Source organism: Acanthaster planci, linkage group LG08 (assembly GCF_054643075.1).
Source record: "Acanthaster planci isolate LZ-2023a linkage group LG08, COTS_SCS, whole genome shotgun sequence".
Classification (NCBI taxonomy): domain Eukaryota; kingdom Metazoa; phylum Echinodermata; class Asteroidea; order Valvatida; family Acanthasteridae; genus Acanthaster; species Acanthaster planci.
The window spans coordinates 15964336-15988092 of NC_141784.1; the positions used below are offsets into that span (position 1 = coordinate 15964336).

At 41.8% G+C, this 23757-nt stretch overlaps 1 protein-coding gene across 4 annotated transcripts in view; it reads left to right on the forward strand.

The window, feature by feature from the left end:
- The window catches only part of LOC110979996 (ubiquitin carboxyl-terminal hydrolase 8-like), a 148445-nt gene that overhangs the window by 74033 nt on the left and 50655 nt on the right, over positions 1-23757 (forward strand). For all 4 annotated transcript variants that reach the window (XM_087140218.1, XM_087140217.1, XM_087140216.1 and 1 more), the window contains exons 10-16: positions 3499-4111; positions 4516-4702; positions 15149-15242; positions 16619-16749; positions 17108-17324; positions 19369-19605; positions 23065-23207. In XM_087140218.1, coding sequence (XP_086996344.1) covers positions 3499-4111; positions 4516-4702; positions 15149-15242; positions 16619-16749; positions 17108-17324; positions 19369-19605; positions 23065-23207 — 1622 coding nt within the window. The remainder of the gene's footprint in view (positions 1-3498; positions 4112-4515; positions 4703-15148; positions 15243-16618; positions 16750-17107; positions 17325-19368; positions 19606-23064; positions 23208-23757) is intronic.

The window sequence follows — 23757 nt, forward strand, 5'->3', positions numbered from 1 at the left end:
AAACAATTAAGAAAATATGCAAAAAAAATTTTAAAAGGCAGTACTGGCAAGCATTGAACAAACATCAAAAATAAATAAACACTTGCAAATAAATTAAGAGCACCCACAAATGCATTAAAAATGCAGGGTATTGCTTTTAAAATTGGCTGCAGTAGTTGCTAGAGAACATTTGAGGGAGGAGAAAGGGCATGAAATGCGTAGACTCCATGAACCACAAATTTGTGTTGACTGAGAAATTGAAAATAGTGTGATATACATGTATATATGCATTAGTGATATTGCCTAGTTGTGGTTGTAGTTGTACAGTTAAACTTGTATGCACATGTATTTAAGCCAAAGGTTCACCTTCAAAAGTATTCCACCTTGAAAACCAGAAAACAATGTCAGTGGGTCGAAGGAGCAGGATGATTCATCCAGCACTGTTCTGAAATTTCTAAAACTTGGTGTGGGACATTTTTAACCACTTCATGCGGGGGCATTTTTCAATGTTGATGATGCTGGGCCGGCATGACTATCATTTTTTCCGTTTTCAAAATCCTTCAAAAATTCATCATTTCATTTGACGGTCGTTTATAGCCACACCAAGTAATCTTTAGGCACTACTCTAAGTTGACAGGTGACTTTCATTGATGCCCGAGTATTTTAGCCAGGCCAGCAGCCTTGTAAACAGAGCCCAGATTGTGTGGTGTTGTATAACTGTCTTTTGTTCACGAACCTGGCTTTGTGCACTGCTGACCTCTTTTCAATAGGGGCCAGATTAGCATGCAGCGGTGCTGTGTGGCTCATCGCTGCGGTGGTGGAGCGCTTTTGTCCCCGGTGGTAATCCGCTCGCTCACAATGCCCCAAACCCTGGTATACGATTTCAAAACAGGGCTGGATTATCACCACTTTTGAGAGTGAAAAATGTCAATAATGCCCAGCAGCCTGGTCTTTTGTTCGGAGTGCGGTCTTTTGTTACAGGGCCCTGTTTCCTTTGTCCGAGTTCGGAGACCCTGGCCACCCATATAAACCATACGTCTCCGATCCCGGAGTCCCGGGCAGGAAGTGGTTAAGAGTTCTCCAGATAACATTACACTAATCAAAATAAGGAAGGATCAATGTTTTGTATACAATGTTTTAAGTATGTTGAAGGAGAACACTGATTTTCTGGAGAATCCCCTGACGCCTTTTGACTTCCTCAACAAGGCTATCGATGTGCTCATTCCACTCATTGGAGGTACTTAAATTGAGTAATATTATTATTAATGGCAATGTCATTGATCTCTATAGGTAAACCCTCTCCTTGGCCTAGTTTTGCTTGGGCACCAATCAGCATTCCTAAGTTTTATATATGTGTCCTGAGTCAGAAAATTCATCTACAAATATTCAGAGATTTGAGCTGCTAGTGATAGAATGCATCCCAATCAGTTTGAGATTTGGTAGTTTGAGTGTGAGGTTTCATTAATTTATAAGGTGGTCATCATTGTGTTATTAAGGAGTCCTATCAAGAATCATGACATATTTCAAAGGAACATGTTTGAGTCAGATTTGGGTGAAAATGTTCTCAAAAATTCTCTGGGCCATGTCAAGACTCGTGAAAATTTCAGAATCTTTTGAGATGATCCTATATTCATTCATAAAGTTCTCTTCATTGAATGTTTGATATTACCGAGCCCTGCTCATACCCTCGGGCTCCTTGGAATGTTTCAATGCCATGCCAACTTTGTAAATTAAGTAGTGATCACTGATGATACATGTAAGACACAGTAACATAAGTGCATATTAAAATGGGTAGTCCAGTCGTGGTCAAGAGGAGTTTCTTAAGAACATGTAATCCTAGGAAGTTTGGATTGTGACTTGTGTTAAATGTCTTGTTGACATTAAACATGCAGTTCTGTCCATTGCTAAGCATTAGGGGTACTAATGTCCAATTAAAATTCCCAATGGAGATGATTTCTCCCTGTGTTCTAAATGCTGCATTGTGCCCTGTTAGCTCATCCAGCACAGCTTCCAGTTCCTCAAAGAACTCGTTACAGATGTTTGGCCTGTAAACAATGCCAGCATAAGTAGGACAAGTATTTGGAAGACTCAATTTCATCCATAATGATTTCACTTCAGTAACTTAAAAATTAGGCAGAGGAATTAGATTAATATTTAAACCTGTTGTGGGTATAGATTGCTGCGCTGCCTTTCTGTTATTTATCCTAATGGAGTAAGTTAAAATTCTGTACTCTCCAGCACAAGTAGGCATATTTCATTCAATTTGTTGAATGGAGAGTGGGTATGTAGGTGTAAAAACTTATGCCTTTGATGTACTTGATGTCTGCGGCTTTAACAATCATTGAAGGACACTCAGCACATGAGTTGTTAAATGCAGGACTAGTTGTAGTTCTAAGGCCAAAAAAATACACGGTCTCTGGTCAGACCAAAGTTTCAGAATTGATTTTCTTTTTTTTTTTTTATTTTTTTTTTAGGGGCAGATGGGATTTGCTTTTTAAGACTGGCAACGGACACGGAAATGAGTGGCATATTTAATCAAAGAGCAAAGGCTAATAGAAGGCTAGTGCCACCATTGTTGTTGATCAGCTGGCTGCAACTTTGCAACCTACCCATGGTCTACTGTTTGTGTTCGACATCAACATTACGCAGTCGTAACAGAAATATCACCGGGTACGAGCTACCCACAAATTAGTCTGGTTCTTTGAACAAATTGCCCTTCCGACTTATGGACTTGTGGCCGGGAGTTAATCTGCTCACGAACATTCGGGCGGTGTGGAAGTAGTGGGTGCTGTTTTGACAATTTTGAGAAAAAAAACATTGACTCGCATGTTCAATATTGTCGCGCGCGCTGACCAGAGACCGACAATTTTTTTTTCTGACCTAATAAGTGAGTCGTTGCCACGTGATGTAGGGGGTGAGGTTGAACTTGTGTTAATACCTACCTCTCTATTCCCTGAGCATCTAAGTAGGTTACGCTGAGGGAGTGGCAAGAGGCAGTTGGCAATCCTTTGCATTCAGATAATCACTGCTTCATCAGTATTGGTGCTTCTGTAACAAGTGAGATGTCAGAATGTACAAAAGGAAATGGCAATTCATTCCCACTTGATTATTTTCTGTTGAATTCTAAGAATTCAATGCTGTGGCCCCCCCACAAAAAGGTAGATGCTTTCTTGTTGTGATGGGCATACACATGTATGTTCCATATGCTGGTTGCGTGGGTAGGGGGTTTTCCAATTGTTCCTTGTTGCATCTTGTCACTAGTCATGTGCTAGTGAATGATTCGTTGTGTCCAAAGCCTGTAGACATGTTCAGAAGACTGTAACAACAGTTGCTAGTCTGTAGAACAGGCATCAACACCTTATTTCTTCAGCTAATTCATGGAACATTTAAAACCAAGTCGTCTCCTAAATCTTGTGGACAGAGCAAAACCGTTTCACATTTCACGACAATTTTTTGTTGTCATAGTGGATTGCTTTGATATTGTGTACTGATTTGTAAGTCTATTAATTTCCGTTGAAGGTATCAGCGCTAAAACGCATGCAGGAGCAGCTGGAAGAACAAGACAAAGCAACTCAAGCTGAAGATGAACAGCAACAGTTGACAACAGAAGGAAAAAAGACTGAAAGTGATAAAGAGTTAAATTCACAAACCCATCTCATTGGTGCAAGCATACACCGAGATGTCAAAATTCAGGATGAAGGTGTAGCTAAACTAGTAAAAGAAACTTCAAGTTCTCCAGCTAAAGGAGGTTCAAAGCCACAATTACAAGGGGAGGTGGGCACCTCCAAAATACCACAAGCAGATGCCGGAAAGCCAGCTCAACCAACTGACCAGAGATCCATCCCGTCTATGTCAATCACTTCTGTAACACCAGCCCCAACCGTTTCCAGCTCCATGCAGAATGCTAAGCTGGCATCAGGTACTGCTTTAACATTACCTGTTGGCTGGGAGAAGAAGCTTCACCCTGCCAGCAACAAATATTACTACATTGATCACAACACAGAGACTACTCACTGGAGTCCTCCTGCTATGGGATCAGGGGGAGCAGCATCTACAACCACAGCTGCTGTATCATCAACACGGCCTAGTTCAACAGTTTCTTCTGCCAAAAGGCCTGAGACTAAAGATTCAGGTACAGTACACTTGTAGAAAGGGAACTTTGTAATTGATGTTACTGATGAAGGATTCACTGAAACAACAAAGCATTTCACATTTTCAGTTTTATTTTTTACAATTTAACCTCAAATTGATCAGCAGGCCTAAATTTCTTATTTTAGTGTGATTCATCTGTGACCAGCAAAAGAGAATGGAAGACATGCAATGTGTCATCACCGACGAAATAGAATGTGACTCATTTTTACCATTAACCCTCCTTCTGTTTTAACCGTCAAAAATGCCTTCCACTTGATTTCCCCCAGTACACAGACACGTATGGGAAATTTGACTGATTTTGACTGATATGACAACTGTGTCAAGAATGTATCTTAGCATAGGAGGGTTAATGTGTGTAATGGAATCGTGTTTGTTGTTCACTAGGATCTCCTGCAAAACAGACAACTTTATCTTCCACCACCAAGACTCACTTGAAATCAGACAACTCAGGAACGCCTCAATCCAGCTTGAAAAGATCGTTTTCATCACCTAACATTGCACAGATGGTCATCAATGAGGAGAATGGAATTCATATTCCCACTGTTAATAGAGCTAACAAGCCAGTACAAAGGTAAATCTACTAGAGATTTTGTCAGTGTTTCAGATGATAAATTTTCATTAATTGTATATTCTTTGACTGCAGAAACATAACATGCAAGGTTTGCTCGAGCTACCATTTGCTGTTCACTGTATGCAGCAGTACTTGTGAATGATGTCTTGAGGCATTTCATGTGAAAAAAACCTGAATACGTCCCTTTCATCTGATTGATGAATTACTGCTGATACGTTATTGAAGTTTTCATCTTAACCAAGGCTGGCTGAACTGCAAAATAGAAGCTCTTTTCCATGGTAATATACCACAGTGGAATGTCGCTATACCAAACACCGCTATACGGAACATTCAGCTGTACCAAGCATCATCCTTGGCTCCCAATATTTTGTGTACAAACCTACCAAACATTGTGTAGTTGCAAATCAATAGAGATTCGCCACAGCATGCATCAGTGATCAATCCTGAGCGGTAGCTTCACGACTTTTAGGATAAACTAAATATTAATTTTGTAACTCAAAATTTAATAAAAAAAATAAATAACAGATGAATTTCTAGAAACCTCAAATGTGAATGCAATGGCAAAACATCCCGAAAACAGCAAATCATAGCATCACAAGAGGGTACAGAACATTTAGCGTGGACCCCGTCATGTTTGTTATAGCTGTGTTCTACTGTACAGAAGTTCCATTTTGCTGTCACAGGAAATATTTGAAGTTTGAAGGTGATGCAGATATTCATTCAGGTAGAGATTATTTCATGATTTGTTTGCTTGATAAGGGGATTTATTAAGGTATCTAAAGCAATTATTCTGAGACAACAAACAAAATAGCCACTGAGACTAAGGTTTGAATTTTTGGCACGTTATTCCAAGCCACTGGTTTATTTGTCTTTGACACTAAAAAGTTTGGCAAAATCAGCTTAAACGGGCAGGCTTGCCCCAATCTGCCAAGCTTGGCATCCACGGGCCCGAATCCTTGGCAGGCTTGCCAACCATTCGCCTTTAGGCTATAGGAATATTTATCAAAGTTAAACGCTTGCCCCACCAGAACGAGAGGGTGCTAGTCACAAAATGCTTATAATTTGTCGAATGCCATGTCTGGAACAATTAACAAAAGATTTGCAAAGCACGCCGTTTTTTCCACCGTTTGAAAATACGGTTGGAAGAAGCTCCACCTGAACAAGAGGGTGCTTGGCGTAGGGTTCCTAAGATTAAACAGCAAGTATTAACTGTAAACATCAAAATTCAAAGTTTAATTGAAACCTATTTACTAATATAATTTGATTATCATGTTAGCCAAAATCGAGGCACTTCCCGTCGCTTCCGGCAAATTTCTGCCCCTTATTTATTCCTTGATGATATATGGCGGTGACAGGGAGGCGGTGGGTTTATTTTTGACGCAGCGGCTTCGGAAGTCAGTGCCGAAGTGGCCTGTGCGCGCAAACCGTTTTGGCGCGGTCCCTTAATTGGGACAATTGTATAACAATTTCCGCCTGTGCAAAATGAAGTTACATATCGCTATGATTATGAATCACCTTGGCCTCCTGCCAGCAAGGAGTGCCGGTTACCAGGTGTCTTTACTTCAGCCCTAATGTTTACTTCACCATGGCAACAAACAGCTGATCGAGCGAGAGATTGACAACAAACGTTTGCCTGCCCAGAATAATGCATTTTATCTTGTATTGATAAAATAGATTATGTCTTAAATTTTGGAAAAAAAAATCATTTTATTCAGTGACAGAATCAAATATTCCACATCACTTGTTATTGCCTTTCAGTACGGAACATTTCATCAGTCATCTTAGGCAATTATTGCCACTGCAATTGCAACAGTTTACATTATGCAAGGATTCTCATGCTAGCTTACATTAGGCAGTGAGTCTCCTGCGTTCACATACCCCTGCCCAGCCTACATATGCAAATTTCGCATGTGCCTGTTACAATTCTCTGAAAAGACTTGATTATGCATACTGCCCCTTGACCCTCCACAATGCACTGCGGTCCCGCCGCCATGTTCATCCTTCTTTTCTCAGTGCCTATCGTTTATGGACATGTCTTTTGGCATTTTCGGAGTTTCGAGTTCCATAACCTTTTACATTCGTGAATTGACTTCATTCCGGTTCATAAATAATGTTTGATTGTTATCCAAGTGATAGACAACAAAGACCCTCATGTAAAAATTATTCTAAAGAAACGACGTCATGATGACGTGGATTCAGTGTTGAATTTTCAATATTCATTTCAGCCCATTGACTCTGTACACATTTTCAAGGCACAGTTTTGAAACCTTTGCGGTGTTTGATCGTTATCAAAGTTACAGCCGACAAAGACCCTGATACAAGAATTATTTTAAGTAAATGATGTCATGATTACGTCATCATGTGATTTGGTATTGATTTTTCAATATTTATTTCAGCCTATTGACTTTGCACACGTTTTTAAGCCAGCGTTTGGGTTAGTTTGAAAGGTTTGATCAACTTCAAAGTTGCAGACAACAAAGACCCTGATGAAAGAATTTTGCTAAATTTATGACGTCATCACCTATTTTTAAGTTGAATTTTGGATATTAAATCTCCCCCATAGATTTTGTACACGTTTTTCATCAGCTACCGTTTTAATGTGTTGTGTATGGCCGTTTAATGGGGCTCACAGGCAGCCCTTTGTTCTCAATGTGGTGCGTGCGTTCAAATAATAACGGCCCAACACTGTATGGGTCTGGCCGTGGAATGGGGCTTGGTGGGTTGCCCCGCTCCTTTGTGGTGCAGTTTTGCGTTATCCAAGATTAACAGCCGTGACAGGGAGAGACCCAGTGGAGTGAATGGACTGGGCTTAAATGTGCTATGCCGCAACACTACCCTTGATCACTGATGACCACTACTGGAATTGATTGGGTTGAGCGTGTAACTACCGCAACACTACCCTTGATCTCTGACGGCCACTCTGTATACCTACTGATTGGGTTGAGCGTGCTGTGCCGCAACACTACCCTTGATCACTGATGACCACTACTGAAATTGATCCGGTTGAGCGTGTAACTACCGTAACACTACCCTTGATCTCTGATGGCCTCTGTGTGTACCTACTGATTGGGTTGAGCGTGCTGTGTCACAACACTACCCTTGATCACGGTTAACCAGAGCGTAGGGAGCTGTTCTCTTTCTTTATGCTGCAGATAAAGAGTGTCTCTACCTACCACATCCCCGAGCAACCGTGCCTATGGATGGCCCAGCGGGGCTTGCGGGGCGACGGTCCGCCGCCTGCTTGGTCCCTTACCGGCTTCTGCTCGCCATGCTTCTTCCACTCAGAAATTGGGCCAGTCTACCCCCTCCAAGCGGGCAACAGGCTCCACAGCAAGTTTGCTGAGCTCCACTCCTTTTGCCATGGGCGAGTCTACAGCACAACATGGCACACAGCCTCACGTTGCACTGACTAGACTGGTCCCTGTTCAGTTAAGGTTAGCTACGCCACACTTCAGGCACCGGGCTAACGCTCAGAGGTTACATACCCAACGACCCCACGCCTCCCGGGCCAGCTATAATGACCGCCACACGCCATGAACTACAGCCATCAGACGAACTCCACAGTGGTTCACTCAGACGTGACTTGGACATTTCAATGCCTTGGGCCGACGCCCCATTGTCCCCGGGGGCAGTGCATTCAGAGGCGCCACCGAACTGCGTGGGCTCTTTACCAACTGCATTTCGGGCTACAGAACCCATTGGCCTGCTGCATCACTGTGGTTTTTGAATGCTGTTGATCATCACGTCTTCTGGCTACCGGCTGGGGCTATCCGACCAGGGTACTTCCATCATGGCTCCCTGGCAGCTCAGCCCGCTTCAGCCAATCACGACCAACATTCTGGACATGCTGCTTACGCTGCGGGTTTTCAGGTTCTTCGGCCAGATCACCCGCACATAAGAAGTGTTAACACTAATTGTCTTCTGCGAGGTTCAAATTAAAAAATCTCGCTGTACATGTGAACAAGATACATATAATTCTTCATCTAATTTGATGACAGTGGTCCGCTCTCTCGGAGATGCTGTCCACTTTAGTAAGCCACCTCGAGTCAACCTCCACTCCCCCGGCAACTGCTCCTGACCCAAATCCCCCGTGTGAGGATCTCCATCTGAATCCTCACCCAGATTTGTAACCGGCTCTGCTTCCGACTTCCAGCTTCATTGGCTTCACATCTGGCTCCGGCGGTCCGTCCGATACACGAATGCCCATTTATTTTAAGTTTGAATTGAATTTGCACTTAACAAATTCATTCCGGGTACAACTGCAGTGGTATGTTTCTTATTCAGGCCTATGCCTCTGCCTTGATCTGTCTACTTTTGGGGTATCCAGGTGTGCGGGAGTTTGATGTATACTCTACCAGGCCACTTTACGCCATTTGCTTGTATGGCCCCTATACATGTACATGGATAGTGAATGTGAGTCTGGGTCACAAGTGCTTAACCCTGACAGTGGCTCCAACAATAGGTCATAGGCCTACTACCTTGACACTATGCATCATACTGCCGGTTAGCACCCAAGACCCCTGTGCCTGGGGCCAGCTAGGTGGGGAACAGAGAAATCTGCCTGCTATACGGACCTCTCTCCACCATTCTCTGCAGTTATTCACCGTGTGATACGATCAGCCTACCGTGTGTGTCTTATTCTCCCCACTGTTTTTTTTGTTCATTAATGTCTGCGGTAGATGTCAATGCCCCACCTGCAGACCCAATGTCCCATCGAGCCCTCCGACGTCTGAAAAACTTTGTCATCGGGGACACTCAGGCACGTTAACAATCAAACACAATCTCTGGACAGGCTCCCTTTATCTCTGACTGGTGGTCACGCCATTCAATTCAGTATCCATGCCTCGGGTGTCCGAGTTCACCAAACTTCACATTGTGACAAATTCTACATGCTCCTTTCACCAAAAATTCCTGGCTCTCCCTTTATTCTTCTGTTCGGCCTGGCCATGCTCCACATACTATCCGGACACAAGTTCCTTTGTAGTGGGCATGTCCAAAGTGTTATTACTGTGAATGTTATGAGGTCTGGCAAAAGTGTGCCTACTGTCGGCACTCGCTTCTGTTAATGGCTTGCCATGGTTGCCTTTCTGGCCGATCGCCGCGTAATTGAAACGAAGAGGTGTACTTGGCAAGTTTTTTGTTGATATCACCAGCTTATCCGCTCATGCTCTTTGTTCTAGCAGATAAATGGGAATATTATAATACCTGGATGCTGAATAAAATAGGATATCTGGATTATTAAATCATAGAGTGATCTTTGGAAGCTCCTTACATTCAGTTTTTCCACTTTTACAATGCATGTTGAATGACCTTAATTTCCCATGCGTGTAATGGTATGGCTGTAGTCCTCTATATCTCAAGGATACAAATGGCCACTTTGAACATAGTTCAATATAATAAGGCTCATTATTCATTTCTTAGTGAATAATTTAGCCTTTTTTTTGCATGTGGGCTGGCCTTACTTTCGTCCCTCCAAGTCCGCATGTGACTGTGACGATGGATGCGTCACTATACGGATGGGGAGCCTCTCTTTCTCCTCTCTGCGCCTCTGGGATCTAGGACACTGCCTGTCAAGGCCTACATATCAATGTGTTAGAACTCCAAGCGGTGTTCAATGCTCTTCGTCACTTCCGACAGCACTTAGTAGGTTTTTCCGTTCGAGTCCAGAGCGACGCCTCAATGACAGTGACGTACATCAATCATCAGGGTGGCACTGGCCCTCCTCAACTCCTGCGCCCTTGCGTGGCAGCACTTCATGTGGACGATTGATCAGGGGATCAGCCTTCAAGCTGTCCACATAACAGAACCAGCAACAGCACAGCAGAGGCACTCTCTCGGGTCCTGTCCGACCGACAGAGTGGACTCTTTATCCGAATGTTGTCAGCCAGATTTTTGCGGAGATCGAGCATCCTCAATTCGACCTCTTCTCTCCCGCCGGCAATGCCCACCTTCCAACGTTCTGCTCCAGACGCCCTACAGATTGACTGGTTGGGTCCTCTGGCATATGCCTTCCCTCCAATCTCCCTCATCCCGCGGGTCCTGTCCAAGATAGAACGAAGCTATGTCAGATCCTCCTCATCACCCAGTTCTGGCCTTGCGTCTATATTCGCCTGGGGTCAATGGCTGTTCACTCACAAGATATACATCGGCCGACAACATTTTACTAGAGGGTGTGACGACCAAGATGATCACGACTTCCTGTGAGTTCCATTGAAGACTTCTTAATGTATCTGTTCCACTTGGGCCTCCAGGTTACTGCCATCCGCAATTACTTTTTTGCCTTGTCGGCTGGTGGATACTTCGACTTGGGAGCTTCTCCTGGTGAGTGTTCGCTCTTGCAACACCCGCCTTATGTTCCTGGTAGTAACTACACTCCCATTGCCGACCCACTTCCAGGGTTCGGTGCCACTCTGCATATGTAGGCTGGGCAGGGGTATGTGAACGCAGGAGGCTCCTCCCCCACGTGGAGTGGGTCAGGTCTCCTAGTGATACTTACCTCTGCCCAGGTGCTCCCCGCCCATCCTACCCCACTTTGGCTCCCGTGGTTTTCACCGCTTAGAAAAGGACGGACATGGCCGCAGGATCGCAGTGCATTATGGAGGGTCAAGGGGCAGTATGCACGATCAAGTCTTTTCGGTGAATTGTAATAGACACGTGGGAAATTTGCATATGAAGGCTGGGCAGGGGTAAGTATCACTAGGAGACCCGACCCACTCCACGTGGGGGAGAAAGTTCATGTGAGGCGTCATCCCAAAATTGACTAAGCATTCTTCCGCATATTGTCAGTGTTTTTCCGATCGGTCTGGCGTTGCTAAGTAGGGGGGAAATCCGCGGACGTGATGGATTTGTGCGCTGAAGTGTGAGTGGTTTAATGAGCCAGGCGGCCGTGTGCCCTTTTGTCATCACGACAAAAAGCATCATGAATAAGTATGATTTCTCTGGACCTCATGAATACCAACAGCTGTTCTGCGTACAATTTGTTCCCCCACTTCCAGTTTCAACATTTATTAAAGACGATGGGGTCGTTGCGGTCGTGAAGAGATTTTTTCCCAAACTTTGACATGTACAAGCTTGTGCATACGTACATGTGTTGTACACATGTGCATGTCCAATGGTCAATGCACACTGAGACAAAATTGGGAGCTCGCTACGAACTTGCCATAGTACTTCCACGTTTAAACGATACATTAATACTATTTTGGAATCTTGTTTTCCATCCAATATCCACGAGCAACTTTGGTTTCAACAGTTTTATACGTTTTTCCAAAGTTTATTAAGGCATTACAATTTCGTGGAATATTATGATTGGAGGCGGTGTGACATTTTCTGAATGAGTTTGTTGACCCAAACGGTTATGTTTATTGCAGGTTTGACTCGACAGAACAATCGTAAGATATGTGAAAACAGCAAAAACAGTATGCTCAACAGGAATTTCCTACCTTACAGGATATAAAATCAAACTGTATTACGAGTGAATTGTGTTCCGGTTTTTTTTTTTCCATGAAATAATTTTGTAATGCTCTGCAGCTGAAATGCCACACCTTGCGTGTTCTTGGTGGGTTATTAATGAATTCTCACCGCGTGCATTTTACACCATCATGTGATCCGGGGCCATAGAAATTTACTGTACATACCCGCTCTACACACCATGTGTACATGTACATCTGCCACTGAGCGCGGATGCAGAATATAAAGTACAGTACATGTACTGAAACTCGTTTTCCATTTTTCGTTGTGTTGATATTTTATTAATTTTTTCTAAGTACATTCCGTTTGCTATCAATACCTTGCCATATCAAAGCCGAACATCCAAACCAACCAGTGCATGTGTTGATCGGTTTAGTTCTGTTCGAAAGTACCATGTTCTATGATTTTGGGCTTGATCCTGCAGTTTGGCTGCAGCACTAGCTGTCGCTCTCAAAAGGTGGTTTAGCCGCTGGTCTCTTTTCTTTGTTCCTTCATGCGACTGGGTGTTTGTAGGTACGTGTATATCTCATGTTCATAAAACCTTAAACTCGGAACAAACCTAGTAATTGTTTTGATGTCAGCATGTTTTTATGTGGAGTCATGTGGAGTCGCAAAACCAGTGTCAATTCAATACCATTGACAACTAGTGGCTTTCCCTTCTAATCCTCGTTGAAATAATGGCCACTTGTCACTTTCAAACATGAAAAACACTGACTGTTTTATCGTGTTGACGTTTGGGAATTACAAGCGGCAAATGAATAGTGTTTGGTAGGTTCTGTGCACAAATTATTGGGAGCCAAAGACGATGTTCAGTACAGCTGAATGTTCAGTATAGCGGTGTTCGGTATAGCGGCGTTCCACTGTAGTAGCTTATAAAATAGATAAAGAACCATAACTAATAACCCGAAAGAGAATTTGGACTGATCTGAAACTAAACTTTATTTTTGAAACTTTGGAAGTTTACCTCATGTAAATTATATCATCTCTGTTTCACCCCTCAAGATAATGGTATAGTCCAAATCAATTATGACCTCTCCGGAGGAGCTGCAGGACCAGCTCTTCTCAAACAGAATCTCCACTTCAATATTGAGACATTAAGCTTTTTAATTTTCAAATCACAGTAACTCACTTCACCAAAATGCAAGGATGCATGTGGTTGCCACATTTGTTGTTTTATGACGTGTTAACGATGGGCGCTGTTGATGCGCAGGTGAACGGTTTTTGACTGACGTACGCTGGCCTACGTGTGAAAGCGAACTGTACTTGTGCATGTACGTGAATGTGATCAGTTAATTGTGCACGTGTACATTTACATGTATATTACATGTACGGTTTGTGTGGTCGCGAAGTCACTGTGGTACTGCAGCAGTCAACTCGCTGCGGAATGAATCATTATTTGACAATTCTCAGCATTGCATTTTTGTAGATGAAACACAAGTTGAAGATTAATTCACCAACCACAATTACCTTGAAAGCAAAGGAAAAGAATGTCGTTCTTAAGAGCCAGATCAAACTGTCCTGGCAGACAGGAATGTCCTGAGGTCCATGATGTTTGGCAAGACAAATCATGCTGCGCTCCGACTGTTAAAAATGAACAGCGTCTTTCTCAATTTTTCTCAGAGCAGTGTACTAAGAAGCTGAAACAATCCCTTGAATGATACATAAAGTAATTAAGTCACAAACCCCCAAATCGGTCAATTTTGGCAAACTGCAGCACATGCAAATCCTGCACAGTACCTAAACGTATGCATCCGTATCGGAATTCCCACCAGGGAAGCTGGCCAACTTCAGGAAAAAAAAAATTGTGGTTTTTATAAAGTTGGTGGCCGATCTTGTTCTAACTAGAAGTCGACCGGTCGGTCAGGGGAACTCAGCCACGTGCTGATTCCAAGGGATTTGCCCTGCCAAAGATTGCCGGCCAATGTGCGGAAGATCGGGCGTATTCATGAGGTTGGTAATTTACATAAAGCTTGCATATTGCGCTCCGTCCGAGGAGGCGCCGGGTTGCTAACGGCTCTTTTGTTTGGCAGGGATTAGCGTGCTGTCCGTGATTCTGCGAAATGTCCGCGTTCTGGAACACTTAGGGATGACGCCGAACTGTGCTTACCCCCTCTATTTCTAGACTTCCTGTGCATGTAGGTCCTGTACCTTCATTTCACGGGTGTGTGAATGTTTGTTAGTACAAAACCTCTGTTGTAATTTTCTTAGCTTAAAGTTCCAACTTTTTGGACAGATGAAAATGGCAACTTAGGAAAACAGTTGACTTTTGTAGCTTTGAAGTACTGCTAGCTATATGCAGCTTTTTCTTTTAATACCAGTGGTTAGGAGACTGTCGTACACGTGTTGGTAAGAAGCTTTTGGGTTTGCTTTAAGCTTAACCACTTGCCTCCGGGGTTCCTGGCACTGGGTACCTTGGGTTTGTATGCATAGCCGGAGTGCCCGAAATCGGACAAAGGAGCTGGGTCTTTTAACAAAAGAACGTACTCGAATAAAAGACCGAGTTGCTGGGAATTGCACTCATTTTTCAGCTGGCATTAGTCAAGGGTAATCCATCATTGTTTTAAAACAGTATACCACTGTTTGCCACATTCAGCATCCGCAGACTATCAGCAGGGACAAAAGTGCTCCAGCACTCCAGTGGTGAGTGATATAGTACCGCTGCACGCTAATCTGGCCGCATTTGAAAAGACACCATTGCCATTCAGCAATGCACTGGGCCAGTTTCAGGTACAAATGAAGTTATGCAACACTGCACAGTCTGGGCTCTCTTTACTAGGGGGCAGGCGGTTGCCTGTCAGATTAGAGTAGCCACCACACAGTCATTCGTGTGGGTGTAAGCGTCCAGTAAATGAAGTTATGAATTTTTGAAGAATTTTGAAAACAAAAAATTTTGAAAATCCCCTAGGAACCCATCTTGCATACATGTATGCAAACTCCACCCAACAGGAAGCGGTTAATGTTGATTTTTGTTTGTACCAGGATGCCATCTTCCTCAGTTGTACAGTCACCACCCCCCCAAAAACCATTGGCAGTCACTCGAGCCCGCAACCTTAATCCTGTGTATGGTAGTCAAGTAAGTTGACTTTTAAGTTACATGTATTTTTAGGGATTGAAGTGTTGTGTTATTAATATTTTCCTCATAGTTTGGAATCCAGACTTTCCTGGAAGTGACATTTTGGCATGTGATACTGATGCATGTATGTTTTTTCCACCAGCATTTGGCAAACTCAGACTGGCTTCGAAAAAAAAAAGAATCACTGACAAAGGTTTCAGGAAAATCCATGCAAAAGTGCTAATTTGGTCTTGCTGTTACAGACGACATTATTAATAAGAGAATAAATGTGTTCTTTGCATGTCTTCAAACTATGTTTAAGACTGGCTCAGGAGAATGGACGTGACTGACAAGCGAGGGTATTATCAGTGTTCAGTCTCCTTAGCAGGTCTTAAATGATAGTTTGTGCCAGTCTCAAATGCTAACTGGCCAAGCGCACATTTTTTCCCATTCATAAACACCTTTTTAGTCAGTGAATCAAAAGAAGTCAATATGTGATGGATTTCCAGCATTTTTCTTTAACAATTTTACTCTCATTTTCCTGAACACCCCAGTCCATTTTATGGAATATTCCTTGTGCAAATGCACACGTGCAAGCCATGTGCACACAGACTCTTGACCAATCAGAATGGATTGAACTGTCTTTTATCCAGGCTCCAGTGAGTGATTCATGCAGCGGGCATTGTCAATTCTCAACGGGCATTATCAAATGTTAATACACGGTCAAGTTGCACATTGTTGAACATATTGAATAGGGAGACTGTCTGAGGTACATGTATTTATGAATCATAAATAACAAACAAAAGAAGTTTTTCCCGAAGAAAAGAAAGAAAATTGTGGAATTAGAGGTGATTATACTTATTTCCACTGTCTTTTCTGAAAGCCTTTGTAATTCAAGAATCACCTTCATGTATAATAAGGCCAATAACCATATGACCAAATTTCCACTTTTGTGTGAAATTGCCCATTACAAATCTTGGGCCACTACTCAAACATGAACTACAAAAACTTCTAAACAGTAATCAAAGTTATATGTATTACACTAATTGATTATTAGAGAAAAAAAATACTGTCAATCATATGTGAACTTTCTGCAAACTTGCCACCAATATTGACAATCATTTTTTTGTATAATACGTCTATACAGGGATGTTGATGTGCGCATTAATGGAAATACATGTAGGTTTCCAGTATACTCTGATTGCATTATTGACCTCAAGCGTCTATAAATCACTTATCAAAAGTAGGTTTATTTCAACTTTAACTTCAACTCTAATGGCAGAAAATTTTCAAGCTTGTTTGTGCAAAATACGAGGGATCCAAGATAAAATACACTGTTGAGAGGACATTGTTTAAACTACAATGTATACTCCCATCTTTGCCCTTGCCTTACGCAGGGACGGTCACTTACTGGACTACGTAACCTTGGAAACACATGCTTCATGAACTCAGTTGTCCAATGTTTAAGCAATTCAACACCACTAACTCATTACTTCATCACTGACAAGTATGTTCCAGACATCAATAGGTAAGTTCAATCTGATAAACTTATTAACCAAAACATGAAATTTACAAGTATGAAGCCAGATATTTAAATATTTGTGGAGATGTTTTTCTATGTTTCTAGGCTATCATGTCAAAATAGAGACTGTTTTGAAATGTATAGTGTCATCACTAACGGTACATCAGTACAACACATGAAAAGAAGGAATAAAACCTTCAGTTATTAGATTGCATACCCAAAGCTACTCTGTATCATTTGGAGGTTATAACATCACAGTTCTTGCATGGCCTAGAAAAGCCTCATCACTATCTGTAATTATGTGTATTCTATGTTCAGTTTTGACCTTGCTTGAAATGATTTAAAACATTACTGTTTTTGTTAGGCAAAACCCTCTTGGTCGTGGGGGTAATGTAGCACAAGAGTTTGCTGTTGTCATCAAGGCTATTTGGTCTGGTCAATACCGCTCCATCTCACCTTTAGACCTTCGGGACACTGTTACCAAATATGTTCCTGAGTTTCGTAAGAACATTGGTCACCACCATGACTCACAGGAGTTTCTCTTATTTCTACTGGATGGATTACATGAAGATCTCAATCAGGTTTGGAAGCCTTTCATACTCAAAGCATTATTGTATGATCAGAAATTACAATGACTCAAAATTTAAAACCTGCATTTTCTCCTGAAACCACTCAAAGGTATCCGCCTGAATTTCAGGAAAAGTGAAGCTCAACTGATGCAAGAAGACTGCATAAAAAGATGTGTTCTGAGTTGAGGTGTGAAAAATGAAACATTTTCCATGTCTGTGATATCAGTTGGCAAACAGTTCTTAAGCTGAGGTACAACATTTGAAAAGGCTTCTACACTGCTATATGATCTTAACCACTTCCTGCCGGGGACTCCAGAATTGGAGACGTATGGTTTATATGCGTGGCCGGGGTCTCCGAACTCGAACAAAGGAAACAGGGCCCTGTAACAAAAGACCGTACTCCGAGCAAAAGACCAGGCTGCTGGGTATTACTGACATTTTTCACTCTCAAAAGTGGTGATAATCCAGCCTTGTTTCGAAACCGTATACCAGGGTTTGGGGTATTTAGAGCAAGCGGATTACCACCGGGGACAAAAGCGCTCCACCACTGTAGCGATGAGCCACACAGCACCGCTGCACGGTAATCTGGCCCCTATTGAAAAGAGGTCAGCAGTGCACTAAGCCAGGTTCGTGAACAAAAGACAGTTATATAACACCACACAATCTGGGCTCTGTTTACAAGGCTGCAGGCCTGGCTGAAATACTTGGGTGTCAGTGAAGGTCACCTGTCAACTTAGAGTAGTGCCTAAAGATTACTTGGTGCGGCTATAAACGACCGTTAAATGAAATGATGAATTTTTGAAGGATTTTAAAAACAGAAAAGATGATAGTCATGCCGGCCCAGCATCATCAACATTGAAAAATGCCCCGGCATGAAGTGGTTAAGAGAGGTCCTACAGTACAAAGTAAAATAGGTTAGGCACCAAATCAAAATAGAAATGGTTCATGAAGTGGGAAACAATACATAAACGATAAGCTCCTTACCCGCTTCAGAGTAAAGCGGGCAATGATAGGGAGTCACTAGCTAAATGCCTGTGGTTTGATGAACACCACTCCTGGGTGATGTTTTCTAACAATAGAGAGCTTTAAGGATTACACTCCATAGTGGCTGGTGGTTGAGTCATTAGAGCTGTTTATCAACAGCTGGGACCCCAGCCCATTGATAAGTCAACAATTTGGGGGGGGTTGGGGATGGGTTTATACTACCGTTTACATGGATATGGATTTTTTTCCTTCAGTTTGCCACACTACCCTTACCAACATTAGTCGATTTTTCTTATTTCACTTTTTAGATTGATTTTGAAGTCCTGTGATTGTTGCATCTATAACGTTCTCCATTTACTTTATTGACAAATCTGTGATGTGGAAATCACTGCCTGACAGTGCTAGATGTTGGGAAAGAAAACTACAGATCTTAATTCAGTGACACGAGACTTAGTGATGCACATAGGCCTGTTGACTCTGATGGAGTTAGTCTTTTGTTAAGAGATTAATTGCTTCCCCTTCTGAATAAGCTGTGCTAAGCCTGTGGATGAACTGGCCCAATTTACACTACAAAGCCGATGCACAATAACCATTCATGGTAAGCTGGGAGTCAGGGCTTTTGTACCAAGGTGGGGGAAATGGTGGTATGCATCAAAGAGGTTGCTGCATAGCCAACTCCTTTTCGGGAAACGCTCTCTTGCAATCATTGCCCACTTGCAGTTGAATCGGGCAATGGTTTGAAAGGGGATTAAGGGCAATCATTTCCCGCTTGGTGAACCGTTTCTATTTTGACTTGGCGCCTTATGTAGGTTGGGCACAACTGTGAAGTGCTATGGTTGTGAGGTGAATGATATTTAATTATGCTGTTGAAGTCGGTATATAGATGAAACAAGCTGATTTCTTTTGCTCAGTAAGCATACATGCAGCAGATAAGCTAAGCTGATGACTACCTTTGGTACATTTGAGAATTATTCATTCACTCAGACATGACAAACACATTGAGTTTTTAAAGTACAGCTGTTACTCATTCAAATAATCTAGGTTCAGTTTTACTTACATTCATTTGCATAAGGTTAAGAAGCGAGAGTACTTAAAAGAAGAGGATTTGGAGAAGTTTCCAGACCATGTAGCTGCTGACATCTCTTGGAAATACCACCAAAAACTCAACCAGTCCATCATTGTGACATTGTTCCAAGGGCAGTTTAAGTCCATGGTTCGCTGCTTGTCTTGTGGTCATTCATCTGTCAAGTTTGAGGCATTTATGTACCTGTCATTGCCTATTCCTTCATCCAGCCGCTGCACACTACAGGTACAGTCCATCTGAGGATTTTAAAATTTTGTACATGACATGTTGGCATTGATTTTCCAAATCATTTCCCTATTCTAGGTTTTAAGCCAATCAAATATGTACTTCACGAGATATAGTGCTTTGAAGAGTGCACCTTTAATGTCACGTGACTTGTCTTCTGATGACGTCATTATCATATCAGGTCATTATTCGTCCGAAGCCCTTGCCTTTCAAGATAAATGCAAGGTTTGAACCCAACCAGACAAGTACTTTTCAAGATACATTGCTTGAAGGAGTGCACTTTTAATGTCACGTGACTGGTCACATGATGATGTCATTATCACATGAGGTCAATTTCAACCAAAGCAGACATGCTTGCAGGAGATAAAATGCTTTGAAGGTTGTTCCTTTAACCCCTTCACGCCGGGACGCGTTAAGACATGCCGTAAAAATTGAGATCCTCAGCCAACTTTTCTGCTATTATTCTCGGCCCTTGCTTGAGCGAACACGGTGAAAGAAGGCAGACCCTGGCTCTTGTGTATATGGTAATTGTCTTTGTAGCCCAGAAATGAAAAGACCAAGTTTGCATCATAATCACCAGCTTCACAATAGTCCCCACTTTGAAAAGAGGCAACAGGAATCTGGAAGGTTGAGTAGAGCTGCATGCCACTGAACAATCACCCTTTTCACCGTGTAATTTAAAGCGTGCAGAGCATGCTGGGCCACAAACCGAGAATTTGCGGTTTGGCAGGTGGCCTTCGTGGCCAAGCGCGGCTGGATTTCTTGGAGTCGGCTTTTGGAAAGAAATTCCCGTTGAGCAGGGGTTCATGTTATGTCAGCCGACACCGTATAACGTCATTATGACAATGTTGTTCTTGGACCCTCTCTAGCTGGGCTAAAAGTCAATGGGGCTGAAATAAATATTGAAAAAGTCAATGATAAATCACTTGATGATGTCATCATGACGTCAATCTTTTAGGACCATGCATAAGGGTCCTTCATTGGTGCAAGTTTGACGAAGATCTGAAGTTGTTAAGGGGCTATGTTACAGGCAGATATTGCGCGTCCACACATACACAGTAGCATATGCACAGCATGCAAATGGGATTTTTGAGTTGCCAATTTATATTTTAGGGGGTTTTGTCGACGGCGATTCATGTGTGTGACAAAGTACACCAGTTATGCACTTCATGCAGCTGACTTCAATGTGTTAACTGTCATCTCCTGGACATCTCACGCTCTTACGGACAAACTTCACCACAGACATCCATTTAAAATTCATTTTTCGGAATTTTTAATCTGTTGCGAGAAGGCGCGCGACAATTAGGTGACATCATCAGTAAATGATTTGAAGAATACTATGCCCGAACAGACTAACACGGTTGGAAACAACTTGATAACTGTTACCACTTTTAAACAATAAGACCACTTCCGTTTTCGACCGGAAGGGTAACATGATTTGAACCAAACGAGATGAATTCAATACCACATTTTATCCTGCCACTTGCTGCAAACAGAATGTTGCAGGAGACCACAGTTGATTTTATATGGATTTTGATAAATTCAACGGAATAATAAAATATTCAAAATTTAATAATAAGTCACTTGATGACGTCATCATGACGTAAATATTTCAGAATTATCTTCGTTTTATAGTTAGTGCTTGCTGTAAGTTTGACGACCATCAGCGATTACTAAGTTTGAAAAAAACGCCTTGAAAATGTGTACAAAGTCAACGGGCTAAATTAAAAATTTAAAAATCGATAATAAATCACTTGATGACGTCATCATGACATAATGTTTCTAGGACCATCTGTGCATAAGGGTTTGTCATTGGTATAAGTTTGATGAAGATCGAAAGTGGCAAAAGCACTTAAGTTACGGCAACAAAAAATGTGTACAAAACAAGAAGAAAAAGGAGAAAAAAAACACAAGCATATGCACAGCATGCCAATGGGATTTTCGAGTGGGCAGTTTATATTCTAGGGGGTTTTTGTCGGTGGCGCTTCACGTGTGTGAAAAAGTACACCATTATGCATCTCGTGCACAATTCAAGTTTTTATCGCTTACGGTTGATTTTTTGCCGAATTTCGAATAATAAAAGAAGTTTTTATTGTAACAAACTTCACACATGTGTTGACTGGGTAAAGACGGTCATCTACATCAATTTTCAGGCGATTCGGACAAACTTTGCCACTGACTTCATAAGTAGATAATTTGAAAAAAAAACTATATCCCAGCAGACTAACACCGGCTATATACGACCGTTACATGAAATGATGAATTTTTGAAGGATTTTGAAAACGGAAAAAATGATAGTCATGCCGGCCTAGCATCATCAGCATTGAAAAATGCCCCGGCATGAAGTGGTTAATGCACATAACTTTAAAATTAATTACGTCATCATCCCATGATGTTAATTTTTGTGTATCACACATTTCCTTCTAGATATCTGTAAAGATTCATCTCAATGGGATTCTTACTTCAGGAGATAGAGGGCTTCCAAGTTTGCAAATTAAATGCCCTGTCACGTGACACCAGATGACGCCATGAACACAATTTTCTTGACAGACCCTCTCTAGCTGTTGGACGAAGAGTATACACCTAATATATAATCAGTCACATCAGTAAATGTCCGGCTTTTTTTAAAAAACGTGCAAAACCTATAGGGAAAACTAAATACTCTAAATTCAATAAAAAATCAGATGATGACGTCATCCTTTGCGGCACATCTGTGCCATTGGGTCTTTGCTTGAGGTAACTTTGATGAAGATACGAACTTGCAAAGGGACTAAAGTGGCGTGCAGAAAAACCCTGTACAAAACGAACAGGGTTTTGACGGAAGAACAAGGAGGAGAAGAAGAAAAAGAAAAAAATGTTGACAAAAATAATGCCTTTTCCACAACTTGTGGAAAAGCCAAAAAAAAAAAGAACAAAAAGAATACCTTTCTCGCAAAGTGCCGAAAAGCCCCTAAAAAAAAAAGGACAAAAAGAATACCTTTCTCGCAAAGTGCCGAAAAGCCCCTAAAAAAAAAAGGACAAAAAGAATACCTTTCTCGCAAAGTGCCGAAAAGCCCCTAAAAAAAAAAGAACAAAAAGAATACCTTTCTCGCAAAGTGCCGAAAAGCCCCTAAAAAAAAAAGAACAAAAAGAATGCCTTTTCGCAAAAAGCCAACTAGAGGGACGTGGTTGTGAACAACCACAGAGCTGTTTCAGAATTTTCTTGTTTCATCTTTATCTTTTTGGAAAAAAAAGATTGAATCAATTTCTTGAAACTATCTGTAAATGAAAATGTGTCTGAAATTCTCATAGGAATCCCCAGGTGAAGCACAGGTAAAATCAATAAAAGTGCAAAGTGAAAAAATGTGTACAAAACCTATGGGAAAACATGAAAATTCTGACATGCAACAACTTATGTTTTTGAGATCACAGATCTTTACAGTCTAATGGGAACCATGGCTATTGATTTTTCATTTTTAGCAATGTCTGCAGAAATTCTCAACTGAGGAAAAGTTGACTGGAGATAATGCTATATACTGTTCCAAGTGTAAAAGCAACAGGGATTCTGCTAAGATCATCCTCATCTGGAAGCTACCTCGTATTCTCCTGATTCATCTTAAAAGGTACATGCAAAAAAATGCCCCAAATGGTCACTTTTCTGCAGAAAACACCTCGCAGCAGGGTCATTTCATGAGGTTTGGGCACAATTTGTGACGGTGTCAATTGTTACACGAGTTCCGTAAAAATGAACAGCTGTTTCCCTGCATGTGGATTCCAAAGTGATATTGTTATACATCTTTCAAGGCTGAATGCATGGGTGTGTGTTATTTTTACAGATTAAATGACCTACTCTACAGGTCATGACAGGTGGTAAAAGTTACTGCTGTAACAAGGACACCTTTACAAATTGTGCCCCAACCTTACGGATGGACCCAGCAATATTTTTGAAATAACTGAGAATGTTGTCATTCAACACAGTAAATATTTCAATTATTTTTGAACTGCCTTTAAACAGAAATGAAGGTTCTTTTCCCTTTTTTTTTTTAAATTATGTCTCTCAAACTTATTAAATCTATGGGTGAAGGTCCTCTTGCTAAATTGAAACTACTGTTACCGTAGAGCCTTTGGCCTGTAGCGTGTCTTTGGCATTTGAGGTGACTGATGCTGGTAACT